At 31.7% G+C, this 15,638-nt stretch overlaps 1 protein-coding gene across 3 annotated transcripts; it reads left to right on the top strand.

Annotated features, from left to right (window-relative positions):
- The first annotated feature begins 37 nt into the window (after positions 1 to 37).
- On the top strand, positions 38 to 14,837 carry LOC139528685 (coiled-coil domain-containing protein 157-like). Of its 3 annotated transcripts, XM_071324803.1 has the most exons (11): positions 38 to 174; positions 1,838 to 2,104; positions 2,450 to 2,615; positions 4,506 to 5,253; positions 7,414 to 7,598; positions 8,708 to 8,884; positions 10,184 to 10,352; positions 11,047 to 11,198; positions 11,539 to 11,633; positions 12,615 to 12,931; positions 13,520 to 14,837. In XM_071324803.1, the coding sequence occupies exons 2-11, from the start codon at positions 1,857 to 1,859 to the stop codon at positions 13,681 to 13,683; spliced, it is 2,421 nt and encodes an 806-aa protein (XP_071180904.1). In that variant the 5' UTR covers positions 38 to 174; positions 1,838 to 1,856; the 3' UTR covers positions 13,684 to 14,837. The 3 variants fall into 3 exon arrangements, with proteins under 3 accessions (XP_071180904.1, XP_071180906.1, XP_071180905.1); XM_071324805.1 differs by lacking the exons at positions 38 to 174; positions 1,838 to 2,104; positions 2,450 to 2,615 and adding an exon at positions 2,623 to 2,710; XM_071324804.1 differs by lacking the exons at positions 38 to 174; positions 1,838 to 2,104; positions 2,450 to 2,615 and adding an exon at positions 2,804 to 2,906.
- The last annotated feature ends 801 nt before the right edge of the window (positions 14,838 to 15,638 follow it).

The raw sequence follows: 15,638 nt of genomic DNA, 5'->3' as shown, positions 1-15,638 counted from the left end.
ATTTGATGATAAACCTAGAGGACACGTTTTGTAAACAATATGGAGGACAACATTCCAAAAATATCATTTGAGCTCAATGGATTGTAAATTTTGGGCGTTTTTGAAACGACGAAATTCAGATTCATACTGTTGAACATTCAGTTCACGTATTGGACGAATTACTGGAGATCTTTGGTATAAACCGATCGCTTTAATGTCTTTCCCTTGCATTGACGTTCAATAAAAAAAAAAAATAAGTCTACTGTGATGGAATTAATTAACTGCAAAATTGTCCCATTTTTTCACCAACAGTCAATCACCAGGTTAGGAGTAACCACTAATTGGTGGATTATACCTCAATTGACGTATAATTCACCAAATGGTGGATATAGAGAAAGACCAATTGATGTATAATGTTCTTTTCTTGAGATAAAATCTTAAAATGAAACTCACGGTTTTTGGGATACGATTGGTTTCAAGCAATCTGTAGACTTATACCGGTGGCTCAGAGCATTGCCCTCACGACAATCGTTTTTTTTTAAGCATTAAGGAACATCTCAGATTCTTCTGATTGTCTTGCTTTAAAAGGTAAAAACAAACAAAGGGATTGAACTTGAACAACTTTCCTATAATATTCTTTTCAAAATCTTCATGTTTGATAATTCCCTTGACTTATATGCGTGTTTTTAACAACACGGAAAATCAGAATTAAGCATTTATATTTAGTGTTTTTATAAATTTAGAAACACATCAGAGGGAATTCCCAGTTTTGATAAAATGCGAGAGTTCTCTGAATTCCGATAAATCTATTTCTGTCATATAAGAACTGAAGTGGAGTTTATCTTATATGTTACTGTTATGAAACTGATATTTGAGATTGTACTTCCATAAAGAAATAGAGAACCATCTAGGTCTTTTAATAAACATTTAATATAAGTTCTTGCTCAAGGGTTTGTAGTGGGAATTATGCGCATGGGTATAGTTTTCTTGACTTCAAGGGGTTTTATATTGAATTGTTGCTCTGGATTCCCCACTCAATTAACTAATTTATATTTCATGGGATCTTTTCTATGTATGTCTGCTATTGAGGGTTATTGTTGTTGCATAATTTTAAATCATATCATCATTTAAATTAAAATAAATTTAGTCCACATCATAGAACCCCCCTTCAGGCGAAATGGAGTCTTCCATATTATCGTTTCGAGTTGTCTCCCTTCCAGAAGTAACTTCTGTGAATTCTAAATCAAAACAACATGTCCAGTATTAGCTCGTTCTGTCAATAAACGTTGTATTATATTAAAAACGAAAGCAATTTAAACGGATAAATGTGTACGGAAAGGAGTCATGATCACTGACTCAAAGGAAATTAAATATTTAAAGAGTTAGGAATGGGGTTCCTCCTAGAATTTACGTAGGAAAATAGGTGATAAGATCCGGGATTGGCTATTCTGTAACTATTTATTTTACATGTTCAGTTGAATTAGTTTTGAAAATAATATTATCCAGCTACATGTATACATGTGTCAAAGAAACAACGGCAATCGTATCCCTCAGAGCAATCTGCTCTTTTATTTAATCATACCATCTGAACCTTTGAATGGTACTCCTTTACCCACTTATAAATTCTTTGTTTGAGATTTCATAACTTATTTCTATTCTTCAATTGCTAGTGTAAACTTCATTCAATAAACTACCGGAAGCTGCTACAGCTGATGAAACACCCAAAAACATTTGATCCTGATCATAAAATCTTACTACAATCATGACAATGTAATTAACAGTATAGGACCAACCCCTATAAGAACACAAAGAACACATATGCATGGAAACTTTATTTGATTGATTTATTTTTTTTCAGAATTTGATTAATTGACAAAATGGCTGAGATATTAGGCAATGAACTGATTATTGAAAGTTTGCGGAATGACATCAAAGATTTACAGTGGGCAATCAGTGACATCGTCTCTAGAGTTGGACCTGTTGAGCAACCATCTTGGAAATTTCCAGACAAGAATTCTGGTGACATTGACATTAATTATTTGTTAGAATTGTATGATTTTGATGATGAAGATTCGGAGGGAAGTCAAGTGGCACATATTGCTCTGTATGAGCTTGTAATTGATAGGTATATATGATTTAGAGAAAAAAAACACAATATATGTTTTACTAAAAAATATCACATTATACAACTAATTTATTATTAATTATATAATGTCATAATGGTATGTACTGACGATGACTGTTGTGATACCACGTCTGATAATACATGTATTATCAACCACAGTATTCAATGTTTCTTTGACAAAGTGCTCTTGTTTTCTACTTTCTACAACTGTGACATAAATGTTTTCTGTCTTAAAATTGTTCATTCATTTCTGTTTCTTTACAATTAATAAAAAGATGTTGATTTCAGATTTATTTATGTAGTTCAAACTGTCATCTTTCACAAGATAAATTGATGTTATTTCAGATTTATTTATTTAGTTCAAACTTTGTCATCGTTTACAAAAACAATGTTAAACAGAGCAGGAGAGGAGATATCTGATTCCAGTAGTTCATCAGTAGGGCTAGCGGTCAAGCAGTATTGTAATAAACAAGTCCAGTTACAAACAGTGGTTCAACAGACCATGTCAGATGTAAGTATAGAAGTTCATCAGTAGGGCTAGCGGTCAAGCAGTATTGTAATAAACAAGTCCAGTTATAAACAGTGGTTCAACAGACCATGTCAGATGTAAGTATAGAAGTTCATCAGTAGGGCTAGCGGTCAAGCAGTATTGTAATAAACAATAAACAAGTCCAGTTACAAACAGTGGTTCAACAGACCATGTCAGATGTAAGTATAGAAGTTCATCAGTAGGGCTAGCGGTCAAGCAGTATTGTATAAACAAGTCCAGTTACAAACAGTGGTTCAACAGACCATGTCAGATGTAAGTATAGAAGAAACAGGGATTGAAAAGAGTTCTTATATTCAATAGGCAAAAATATAAATAAGAAGATGTGGTATGAGTGCCAATAAGACATGCTTTCCATCCAAGTCACAATGTTTAAAAAGTTAACCATTATTGATCACAGTACAACCTTCAACACAAAGAGCCTTGGCTCACATCTGACAGCATGCTATAAAGGGCCCCAAAATAAGTCTGTACTAAGAGGTCCCCAAATATTTGTCAGATAAAAATCTTATACATACAAATACAGTGAAAGAAACTAGCAAGTCAGATGAAAATGCAGGAATACTGGGGACTCTTATGTCAAATAAGAAACTTTGATTGTTTGAAATTTTTTGTTAGGTTGCTGACTTAATGATTTATAACCCACATTTATGCGCATTCATAATTAAGATACAAATACAAATGTACAAACCATATATACAACATGGTCCCATTTTCTAAATATCTGAAATAATCACTATAACCTCTTATGAATGAATATTAAACGTGTAAAATGATCATTATTCTTTTTGTAACTGTATGTTTGCAATTTCATTTAAGGGTCAAGAATAAAATGAACGTAGGAAATTAATAAGCATAAATTATTTTAATTAATATTATCAGTAAAAACCCTGTAAATCTGAGTCATTTGTTTCCAATAAAATGAAGGAACGTTTAAGATTTGTTTATTTTCATCAAAGAGTAAACAACATTTTGTATTCATTTAGAATTCTTAAATTGCTTTATTATACATGTAAGCAAAAAAGATTAATTAAAGAATTTTGGACTACACATATACCAAGCCATCACAATGCATTCTGTTTTAGTGTATAAGTTATAATTATCCAATTAGTATAATTAGATGTGAACAAAATTGTGTAATTATATTTTACCTGTCAAAATTAAAAAAGCCAATTAAATATCACAGCTGGATAAAATAAAACATCACACTGTATTGGAGCAGTTAGCATGAGTAGTCAACACGATTTGACATATTTGAAATTTTAATTTTTCAAAAGTATTGTTTTATATTGTTTGATAAAACATGACTGGTGTATATTTAGGTGGTATTCAAATTTGCGAGGTATGCATTATTATATAATTGTCTTTTATTTAATAGTCATATCTGTCATGTTAAGATAGAAATCGACTTTATGCAAGTGAACATATACATGTACATGTATAAGACTTTGAATGGTTTTGAAACATTTAAATTCGATATAAAAGATGAATGTGGTTTGTTTTGTAGGGTTCTTATATCTACTCAATTTCTAAGTAGGAACAGAGTTCAACTCAAAGTAAAATAACAAATGCATTGATATTAATGGCAGATATTTATTTGCCTAAGGTCATTTTCTATCCGATGCAGCTCATACGATATCTTTGCATATGTTTATTTGTGTATAATTATGTTCTATTTTCAATCAATCCAATGTTAATGAATAGATAAGGCATTCACAAAAATAATTATTTTGTTCAATACAATTTTCACAAGAACCAAATAAATTGTATAGAATCAGTATTTGACATGACTTATTAGATACATTTTTTTAAATATGTCATTATTGTAAATGCTATTTTTCTTTTCATTTTAAGATAAAGACAAAAAATAGAAAGTTGTCTGATTTAGAGGCTAATATGAAGAAATTGACCGAAGACTTTTCTACTCAAAGTATGTCTAGTGCAACATCTCATACATCACTTATCAGTGAAGGGACAGTACCCAGCAAGTTTGGTAACGTAACAACTGGATATCTTAGTCCAATCAAAATGGAGGAAATAGCTAGAGAGGCGTGTAGTAAAAATACACAGACTTTAGAAACTGCATTTGTGCCATGTGAAGCTTGCCATGTTGTACAAAGGTCTTTTAAAAATGCAGGAGACATTTTAATAAATATGTGTCAAGCTCAAAAACTACCATCGTCTTTACAAAAATACCGTCCCTTGCTAGCCGATGTGAAATGGTTATCAGCCAATGATGTGATACGATGGGCATCAGAGCAGAACAAAGATCTGGCTAAATTGACTAAACACATGGACAGCCTGATGGCAACCATCAACCCACTTAAGGATGAAATTGAACAGCTGGAAAAGAAATGTAAACATTTACAGAAAAGAGTGTCTGAGTTTGATAGTGATATGAGAAAGGAGAAAGAAGTGCAATATGCTTTACAAAAACAGTTTGATATCAAAATAAAAGATTTGGAACAAAGTCATAATGAAACTGTCTCCATAGTTACTAGACAGAAAAATGAAATTTTACAAGATAAACAAAGCTTAGAAACTGAAGTCAGCAAATTAAAAACACACCTAGAACAACAACAGAAACTTCTTATAGAAATAGGTAAGACACATGTACAAGAAAGAACCTGCTTTTGTTTCTTCATAAAACATTTCTTTTTTAAATCAGTATCAAACAAATATTTAATTGACATTCAAATACCTATTCTCTACTCTTTTTTGTCTGCTGATCATGAAGGCTAACTAAAATAAGAGATATTATTAAGTACTTTATAGAATTGAGAATGGTAATCTGGAATGTGTCTTAGAGACAACAACAAAAAGATCGGCTGAAGATGTCAAGACGTAATCTATAATTAAATCATTAGAGGTAAATCATGTTTCAGGTTTGGAAGCGCCCTCATTATCTGATAGATTTTGGTACAAAACCATAAATACACAAATATAATTTATATAACTTCTCTCATAAGAATTTGAGGCTTGTTGTGGTTATTTCTCAATTTCTATAAAACTTGCTCAGTGACAGATATTCCAGAAATAGGCCTATAGGCAAGTCAAACTGATTTTAAAACAATTGACATGTCATATTCTTGCATTTGGTGTTTCTGAATATTTTGAAAAAAAAAAGAAAAAAAAATAAGAAATTGAAATTTGGTTTGATAAATTCCATTTGAAATAAGAAAATATTATTTTAAAAGATGTTTTTCACATTGAATGAATATTTAATACCAAATGCCAACTCTGCTGTCACTCAATTGCAGTTTTTAAGGTGGTGCATAACACTACAGGGAGATAACTCTGTAAAATCAGCAGAACTTTAAATCAAGTTGTATTGTTAAGGAAATATTTAGCTTCTCATTATTGATCAAAATTTGTGTTTGTCAAACTGCTATATTTCCAATGAAATTTTGAAATTCAGTGTGTGGTTCAAGTTTTTGTCGAGCCTGCAACCTTTGTTGCAGAAAGCTCAACATAGGGATAGTGATCCGGCGGCGGCGGCTACGGCGGCGGCTACGGCGGCGGCGGCGGCGGCAGCGGCGGCGGTGTTAGCTAACTTCTTAAAAGCTTTATATTTCAGAAGATGGAAGACCTGGATGCTTCATACTTTGTATATAGATGCTTCATGTTACGAAGTTTCCATCAGTCACATGTCCAATGTCCTTGACCTCATTTTCATGGTTCAGTGACCACTTGAAAAAAAAGTTCAAATTTTTTGTAATGTTGAATTCTCTCTTATTATAAGTAATAGGATAACTATATTTGGTATGTGCGTGCCTTGCAAGGTCCTCATGTCTGTCAGACAGTTTTCACTTGACCTCGACCTCATTTCATGGATCAGTGATCAAGGTTAAGTTTTGGTGGTCAAGTCCATATCTCAGATACTATAAGCAATAGGGCTAGTATATTCGGTGTATGGAAGGACTGTAAGGTGTACATGTCCAACTGGCAGGTGTCATCTGACCTTGACCTCATTTTCATGGTTCAGTGGTTATAGTTAAATTTTTGTGTTTTGGTCTGTTTTTCTCATACTATATGCAATAGGTCTACTACATTTGTTGTATGGAATGATGGTAAGGTGTACATGTCTAGCGGGCAGATGTCATGTGACCTTGACCTCATTTTCATGGTTCAGTGGTCAAAGTTAAGTTTTGAGTTTTGGTCTTTTTATCTAATAGTGTATGCCATAGGTCAACTATATTTGGTGTATGGAAATATTTTATGATCTTTATGTCAGTCGCGCAGGTTTTATTTGACGGTGACCTCATTTTCACAGTTCATTGCACAGTGTTAAGATTTTGCGTTTAGTCTATTTTTCTTAAACTATAAGTAATGGGTCAACTATATATGTTGTATAGAAGCATTGTTAGCTGTACATGTCTGCCTGGCATGGTTCATCTGACCTTGACCTCATTTTCAAGGTTCATTGGTCTTTGTTTAGTTATCTTGGTTAATGTTAAGTTTATGAGACAGTTGTAATAAAACTAAGCTTTATACTTAGGACTATCAACATAATATCAATGATTAGTATAGAAGGCGAGACATTTCAGCGTGTGCACTCTTGTTTAAATGTTTATATTTTTGTCAAAGGATCAAAAGATCAAAGGAAATATTTAGGAAAATTGAAAGAGCCAAATTAATTTTATTTGAGGTGTTTGGTACAATCTTACGCATATTCTAATTTATCATTTGGAAGATAATAATATGATGCATAGAATCATTGTTGATTACACTGTATTAATTATGTTTTTTTATATTTCTTTAGAAAATACAAAATCTACACTTGAGAAAGACCTTAAAGAAAACAAGGCCAATGCTATATCAAGTCTACAGAGTGAGATAAACCAACTACAAAATAAACTATCTGATGTGACACAGAGGCTGGATGTGTCTTCTAAAGAACTTAATAAGGAACAAGCTAAAAGTAGGAGTGCATCTAAACACAGTCAGGTAAATACATTGTACAAGTCTTACTGGTGTGACACAAAGACTGGATGTGTCATCTAAAGAACTTAATAAGGAACAAGCTAAAAGTAGGAGTGCATCTAAACACAGTCAGGTAAATACATTAAATATACAAGTCTTACTGATGTGACACAAAGACTGGATGTGTCATATAAAGAACTTAATAAGGAACAAGCTAAAAGTAGGAGTGCATCTAAACATAGTCAGGTAAATACATTGTACAAGTCTTACTGATGTGACACAAAGACTGGATGTGTCATCTAAAGAACTTAATAAGGAACAAGCTAAAAGTAGGAGTGCATCTAAACACAGTCAGGTAAATACATTAAATATATAAGTCTAACTGATGTGACACAAAGACTGGATGTGTCATATAAAGAACTTAATAAGGAACATGCTAAAAGTAGGAGTGCATCTAAACATAGTCAGGTAAATACATTGTACAAGTCTTACTGATGTGACACAAAGACTGGATGTGTCATCTAAAGAACTTAATAAGGAACAAGCTAAAAGTAGGAGTGCATCTAAACACAGTCAGGTAAATACATTAACTATACAAGTCTAACTGATGTGACACAAAGACTGGATATGTCATCTAAAGAACTTAATAAGGGACAAGCTAAAAGTAGGAGTGCATCTAAACATAGTCAGGTAAAAACATTATACAAGTCTAACTGATGTGACATCTAAAGAACTTAATCAAGAACAAGCTAAATATAGGAGTGCATCTAAGCACAGTCAGGTTATACAAGTCTGACTGATGTAACACAAAGACTGGACGTGTCATCTAAAGAACTAAATAAGAAACAAGCTAATAGTAGGTGTGCATATGAACACAGTCAGGTAAATACATTATACTCTTCTTGATGAGAAAAATACATCCTTAAAAGCCTTATTCATCAGATTGTTTTTAACACCAAGTGACTATGAACAATGATGAACATGTCGAATGAACACTCATCTTTTTAAGTACAAAAACACAAGGTGTAGTGATTCCTGAATCCTAGTTCTTTGGTCCTTGTTGGAAATAGGTTTCATAAGCAATCATACCACACCATCTAATTTTAAAATTATATTTCTTTTCTTTTTATCAGAGTGTACAGAACAAACAGGGTTCCCTCCTTCAGAGAGTGGATGATTTAGACAGGGAAAATGAAGAGTTAAAAGACCAGGTGGCCACACTAGAGGAAGAGAAAGAAGAGATTGAAGAATCGTTGAAATCTGCCAAGAGTCAAGTAGACAAACTTCAGAGAAATGTTTCTGAAAAAGAGGTAAACACAGTTATAAAATATTATTACAGGCATTTTAAATTATTCTTACATTGTATAAACTAGAGGGAGGGCTTCCAAAATTGAGGTAAACAATCATTTTTGAGGGCCTCAGGGAAGATTAGTTTATTGTAACTAACTGAGTTTACCCTCTTTAAATAAAGAATTTATTATTATTATTATTGGAAGAAGAAGATACCAATTTGACGATTAAGAATTTAAGTTAAAGAAAAATGCACATTCCCATGGCCCCTAAAAAAGGCATACAAAAGTCATCAAAACACTTGACAGAAATCTTAGCCTAGGATTGTGGAACATGAACCAAACATCCAAGGTGCACCATACCAGACTTTTCATGGAATGTCTTTTTTAGCAAATATCTTAAAAACAATAAGCTATCAATAGAAATGATTCATGAATCCCATTGCTGGATGCAATGGTTCTTTCCCCCAGCCGAACACATTGTAGGGATAAAGTAGCAGCATCTTTGCTTCAATCTGTTTGGTCTTGTATGAAAGGATGTTTATAATTTACTCAAATTTAGATCAAATTTAGATTAAATTTAGATCAAAGATTTATAACAGTAATGTATGAGACAAATTTTAGAATCAGTTCTATATATGCCACTTAGAAATAAGAATTATATGGACAATTGCACTGTAAGGACTTCATGCCTAAATTTCATGTAGGATTGTTATATAATTTGTATCAAAAGTTTATATTAACATTGTCTGGGACAAAATCACAAATCAGCTATAATCAATTATTTTTACAGGAATTATGTCCCTGTGAAACATATATATTGTTATTTGAAATTGCATTGAAAACACTTTCCCACCATCATTACTCATTGGATTGTTATAAATTTTTTATTATTTTATTAAAGTTTTATATGGAAAAGGTCTTGAAAGACTTCTGACCAACTAATTTTACAGAATATGCCCCTTGGAAATAAAAATTATATGGAAAAACAACATTGTTAGTAATCTCATGCCTACATTTGTTGTCAGATATGAAAGTTAAAAATATAATATTTTAGAGTTATTGCCCTTTGAAATATGAAAAATGTACATATGTTGGGGCCATTGAAAAAAAAAAAATTAACATGATAAACCAGGGGAAACAACTCTATAATCACATTTCGTTAAAATGTTTGTTATAAAATTAAAATGGTAGATTGAAATGAAATGAGTGGGATATATAAAGTCATCTTTTTAATTGTTTGATCTATCTCTGACCATAATTTCATTATTGTTGAGACTGTCAAATCAAGACATATTACATATTACCTTTATTCTGAAGAATATGATAGAAACTGTATCAAGAGAGAAAACTGAGCTAGAGGAGTCTATAACAAGCTTACAACAGAATATCAATACATTAGAGACCAGAATACAAGAGTCTGCCGATAGGGAAAGATTGATGATTGAATACCCAGACTTGAATGGGCCTGTGAATCCTGATTTAAATGGTGAGTTTAACCAGCTTGTCCAGTTAATCCTGATCCTTATGGTTAGTATTGGGGGTACCGTCATGATGATAAAAATTTATATAAATTTTCTTTTTGAGGATCAAAACTGAATCACTTTAAATTCTTTCTTAAAATAACGGCAAAGTTTTGAGACCTCAAACACATACCATGTTAAAACTTTACACACTTCTTAGTTATATTAATCTAAAGGTCTTTATATTTTTGGGTGATGATTTAAAATTCTACTTCAGAGTTATTGAGTTTTTTTGTAAAGAAAGGGTTTTTTCACATGCAGTGCCCTATCTCAGAAACTATTTATGATTATTGCATAAAAATTCTCACACAAGATGAAGGGTGTATCATGCGCTCATGGCGCAACTGTTTATTTTGAAATAAGTTGTGCCCCTTGAAAATAGAAGTTATATTGCATTTGCTTTGAAGCCTTCAATTCTCCTAAGATATTAATTAAAGATTTTTATAGAACAAAAAACATGCTTTTTGTTTAGTTATTGACCTTGTACCTTTCATATAAAAAAAAATATGTCCAACCTGTGGGACATTGGAACTCTGGTATTTTATCTAGATGAATTTACCTGGTATGAAGATTTCTTTCCTCATTTCTTAAAAGTGAAAATTTGATTGAGAAAGTTTATACTGTTGATTATTTATTACTAAACAATGAATCTATTTATAGGTACAGGTGACATTGCTTTGGACATGGAGAATCAAGTGAAGGCTAATGCTATTAGGATACAAGTACTTGAAGAACAAAATGAAGGATTAAGAAATTCAATTACTAAAGTTATGTCATTACAAAGGGGAAGTTTACCCAAGGGACAGGAAAAAGTAATAATACTTCTTAGGTTAAAAGTAATCTTTATCTTTACGTTAGATTTACAGTATTGGAGAAGAAATACTTTAAATTTAGAAATTATTAATTATATGTGTATTTGTTAATGCGATTTTTGAAGAATAATTAGCAAAAAAATCTATTTTATTGAGATTTCCTTCAGGAAATGCTGCATACATATTGTGCAATTCTTCCAATAATAAAACATTACAAAAGTTTCTGAATTTATAGTACCGGTAACCAATAATAGAATAAGTGAGAAACAATTTTAGCAAATAAAAAATTAAAAAATTGGTCTCTGCAGTGAAGTGTATTCATAAAATGTTCTATTTATAGATGACAGCTCCCCAACAATTGTGGTCTACAGATAATCTGGACAGAGTAAAAGACAACCACAGAACAGAGGAGGATCATGTTTGGCAGCCAGAAAGGTACGCCTCCTTTATACTGCACTTTAAACTTATATGAGTCTTTTATAGACGAAAGCATGTGTGGCTTACACAATTTAAATCTTGGTATCTTACAAGTTTATTTGGAACCACTGGGGTAATGCCACTACTGGTGAAGGTTTCCTCCTAGTGGTATCACCAGCCCAGTAGTAAGAAGTTCTGTATCATTGGTATTGTTCTAATTATAAATTTACAAAACTTTATAATTCTAGATATACAAAGGATTTTCCACCCTAGGAATAGATTTTGTCAAAACGTTTCAAGAATTTTGGTTCTGAAATCTAAACCCTCATCTTTGAACTAAATTTGGCCTTTTGATTTTTTTATTCCAGTGTCACAAATAAGTATTTTTTTTAGAAGAAACATAATCCTGGTATCTATGATGAGTTTATTCAGAAAAGGAGGGGGTTATAGAGTGCATGGACACAAGGTAGACTCATTAAATACTTTCAAATCAAAATCAAAACTCCGGTGTTTATATTGCTAATCTTGATAAGTAACTGGAATCAATGAACTAGTTGGCACACCCTACTGCAAGGTCAAATGTCTCAAGGGAGACTCACAAAATCACATCTGTACAGCTAGATCAAATGTCTTTGTAACAGGTACTCTAAAAACATAAGACTAAGTAGTCGACAATATAAATTGTAAATGATCTATTGATATTTTTTTTGTAATGAATTGTAAGAAGCTTTGTTCTCTTGGAGCATGCCACTTTCCTGATATAGGTAATGGTGCTGAAAGTGTTAGACACCAACAATCAAATAAATCAATATTATACAGAAAGTACAGGAAAATGTTTCCTTCACCAGTAAATAGTTTATGAATCTTTTACTAGTCTATTTTCAGAAAAATTTGTAAGAATAATAGATTTACCTTTTATAATTTTATAGAGAGAATACATAATGTGGTGAAATAGAACTTCCTATTGTGTTGATAAAATAGTTTATTATTTTGTTTCAGTTCAGTTTATGCATCAGAAAAGACAAGACCTTCATCAGGCTATCAAAATAATTCTGAGAAGATCACAAACAGAGCTAAATATATTGCTACTGTCAAAACAAACCCACAGATAGATGTTACCACTCCAGGGGATGAATTTGTTGTTGGAAAAGGTAGACCTCCTAGTGCATCTAAGAGAAAGGATAATACTGGTTCCCGTCCTAACAGTGGGAAAGCCATAAATACTCCAGTAAATACCAGTAGTATAAGTGCTTATTTACAACTGAAGAAAGCAGGGAAACTGAATATGACAGATTCTCCCCCTAAAGATAAATCATGTAAGTTTTTAAGTATGATTGTATCTGGTCAATGGAAAACTATAAGTCATATATAACATCGTTTATTTTTCTAAATTAATTAGCAATATAAACTGGAATCCACTTGTATTTAACAAATATTAGTCAGTCGGGAACCAGCTTATTAGCAGTACTGTTTAAAAAAGACATGATTCAGAAGATATAAGAAGTTTAAGAAACAAAGAGAGAAATTTAAAGATTTTGCTAATTTTTTAATGTTTCTGTTTTTGATTATCCTGATTTTTTATAGTAGCTGAAACACAAAAAAAGATTCAATTTTTAAATAAGACTCTGAAGGGGAGATAATTTGCAATATTGTAATTATTAATGTTGAATGTGAAAAAATTGTATATACAAATATGAGAAGATGTGTAATAACTGCCAATGACACAATTCAACTACCCACCAGATTGGAAATGAAGGGGATATATATGTTGTCTTTACAACTACTAATAAAAAATACATACATCATCTGGAAAAATACGGTACACAGATTTATTATTTTTTATGACAAATTTCATAATTAAAATGTTTTACTTTATTTATTTAACCTTATAAATTATATTACAGTTCCAACAAGACCAACTTCTGGTAAACCACACCGATCGCCACCTGTACACAATGATAATGGTGAAGATTACACACGGAAAACTAGTTACACTTGCCAGAACTGTGATAAAATGTACTCTAAACCTAAAGATTTAGATATACACATGTCATACTGTACTGGGTGAATGTCACTTCTACTTCATGTTTTAAACTAATTACGATCACAACTGAATGACACTTCAAGTTGTTAACTATCACAACTGTGAGAAAATGCATCTGTAAGGATTTTAGATCTAAAGATATATATTATTTCTTGTTGTTGCAGGATGTTCTCTTAATATACTTGTGACAAGTGTTTACATGTAATCCTATACTTAAGATACATAAATATCAACAGTTACTGTGGATTTTTTTTTTGTGGGTATCCATTTTCATCAATTGAGGAAAACTTTCCTTTTCGTTGATTTTTGATTTTGTGGTTTGCCAATCTCGTGGAAACTAAGCCTTTAGAACATTTATACTGTGTAAAACATTTAAATTTGTGGTTCATGTGTACCCACGAAACCTTGGTTCATGTGTACCCACGAAACCTATGAAGATTGGTATCCAACGAATAATAATGAATCAAAGTTTGTTAGGCTATTTAAATAAGAGTATGCTTGTACATCAGCTTTAACACTTTTCAGAACAGTCAAAAACACATTCATGAAATCAATGTTATTTTTATACATTTGTACTTGCAAGAATTGTTTGAATGCACTCTTATAAATATGTCATACTTGAAATATATTGAAAAGTACTTGAGTTTACTCTCATCAGAATTATGATAAAATGCTTAATTAGAGCTAGGGGTCTAGTCAAGTAATTCAAATGCCTTACATCCATTCCTCTTTTGTTTATTCCGTCCTTGCCATACATATTATATAAGACATTATTTTATTAAAGATGCTAATAAAAACTATCATTTTTGTACATCTGTGCTTTTTTCACAATCTAGCAAATATTATTTAATGAGAGATTTGTAAAGCCAGGTAAAACACATATTTAGATAGTGAGAGGTTACAGTTATTTTCCCAAACTATAACTTGTTTTTGAGATTTATCCAACAGTAATGCATAGGACTCTATGCTCTAAATAAATTGAACTGAGAAATCATAAAGAAAGTACAATAATTATTCAAGTAGACAACATAAATTACTGTCATAATATACAGATTGATCCTAGGAACAAATAAGCCACTTTTTGCTGGCAATGTTTGCTATACTTTACATGTTAGAACCTGTTACTTTTTATTGTTATAGGCTATTATACAGAATCTTTAATAAATAATAAAACACAATAACATTGTTCTATTAAACTTCTTGTTGTCTGACAGAGGATAGATGTCGCAACACATAAAGGTCACTTCTTTTGTCGTCTGTGTCTTCGTCTGTAATTATTTGTGTGACAAATTTAGAATCCACAACAGCTTCACAGAATTCCTCAAAACTTGTACAGGTTCTTTAACAAGTCGTGTAGTTGTACATCCATTATTTTAGTATTCAAGATTTTGATGGGAGAGATTTTTTTTAATTTCACATACCAAGAAAATGGATTTCTTGCATAGAAATGTTACATATCTTTTTCTCACACAGATAACTACATGTTTGTCTTGAAGGGTTCAGCAGTGACCTTGAACTCTTTTTCATGTGATGATGCCCATTTTTTGGATACTGTAAATATGCACTAAATTCTGTGTATGGAATGATTGTTTTCTGAAAATAACTCTAGACATATCTTGTTTCTTTAAAATTACACAGTGAATACCAGATTTGCATGTATTGACTTATTCCAAACTTTAACTCAACTTTTTTGTCAAATCATGCAAATTTTAGGTTATAATCTTTGTTGCTAAAATATTTGAATAAGACTGCAGATACTGTCAGAATGCAGGAAATTGCATCTAATTTTTAAAAAAAAATGGGGGGGGGCATGCCCCAACCCCCCCTAGATGGTTTGTGCCGCTTTGCAGCACTCATTGAGAGTATTACTGACAACATTGCAAAACTACTGACAATTCTACTGATAGACATCATGGGGGGTAAACAGGTCTGTTACACCAACTTGCATGAAATTTGGGTGAATTGTTTATATTTATTGA

This window comes from Mytilus edulis, chromosome 6 (assembly GCF_963676685.1).
Source record: "Mytilus edulis chromosome 6, xbMytEdul2.2, whole genome shotgun sequence".
NCBI lineage: Eukaryota > Metazoa > Mollusca > Bivalvia > Mytilida > Mytilidae > Mytilus > Mytilus edulis.
This window is presented reverse-complemented; position numbering and strand designations above follow the sequence as displayed.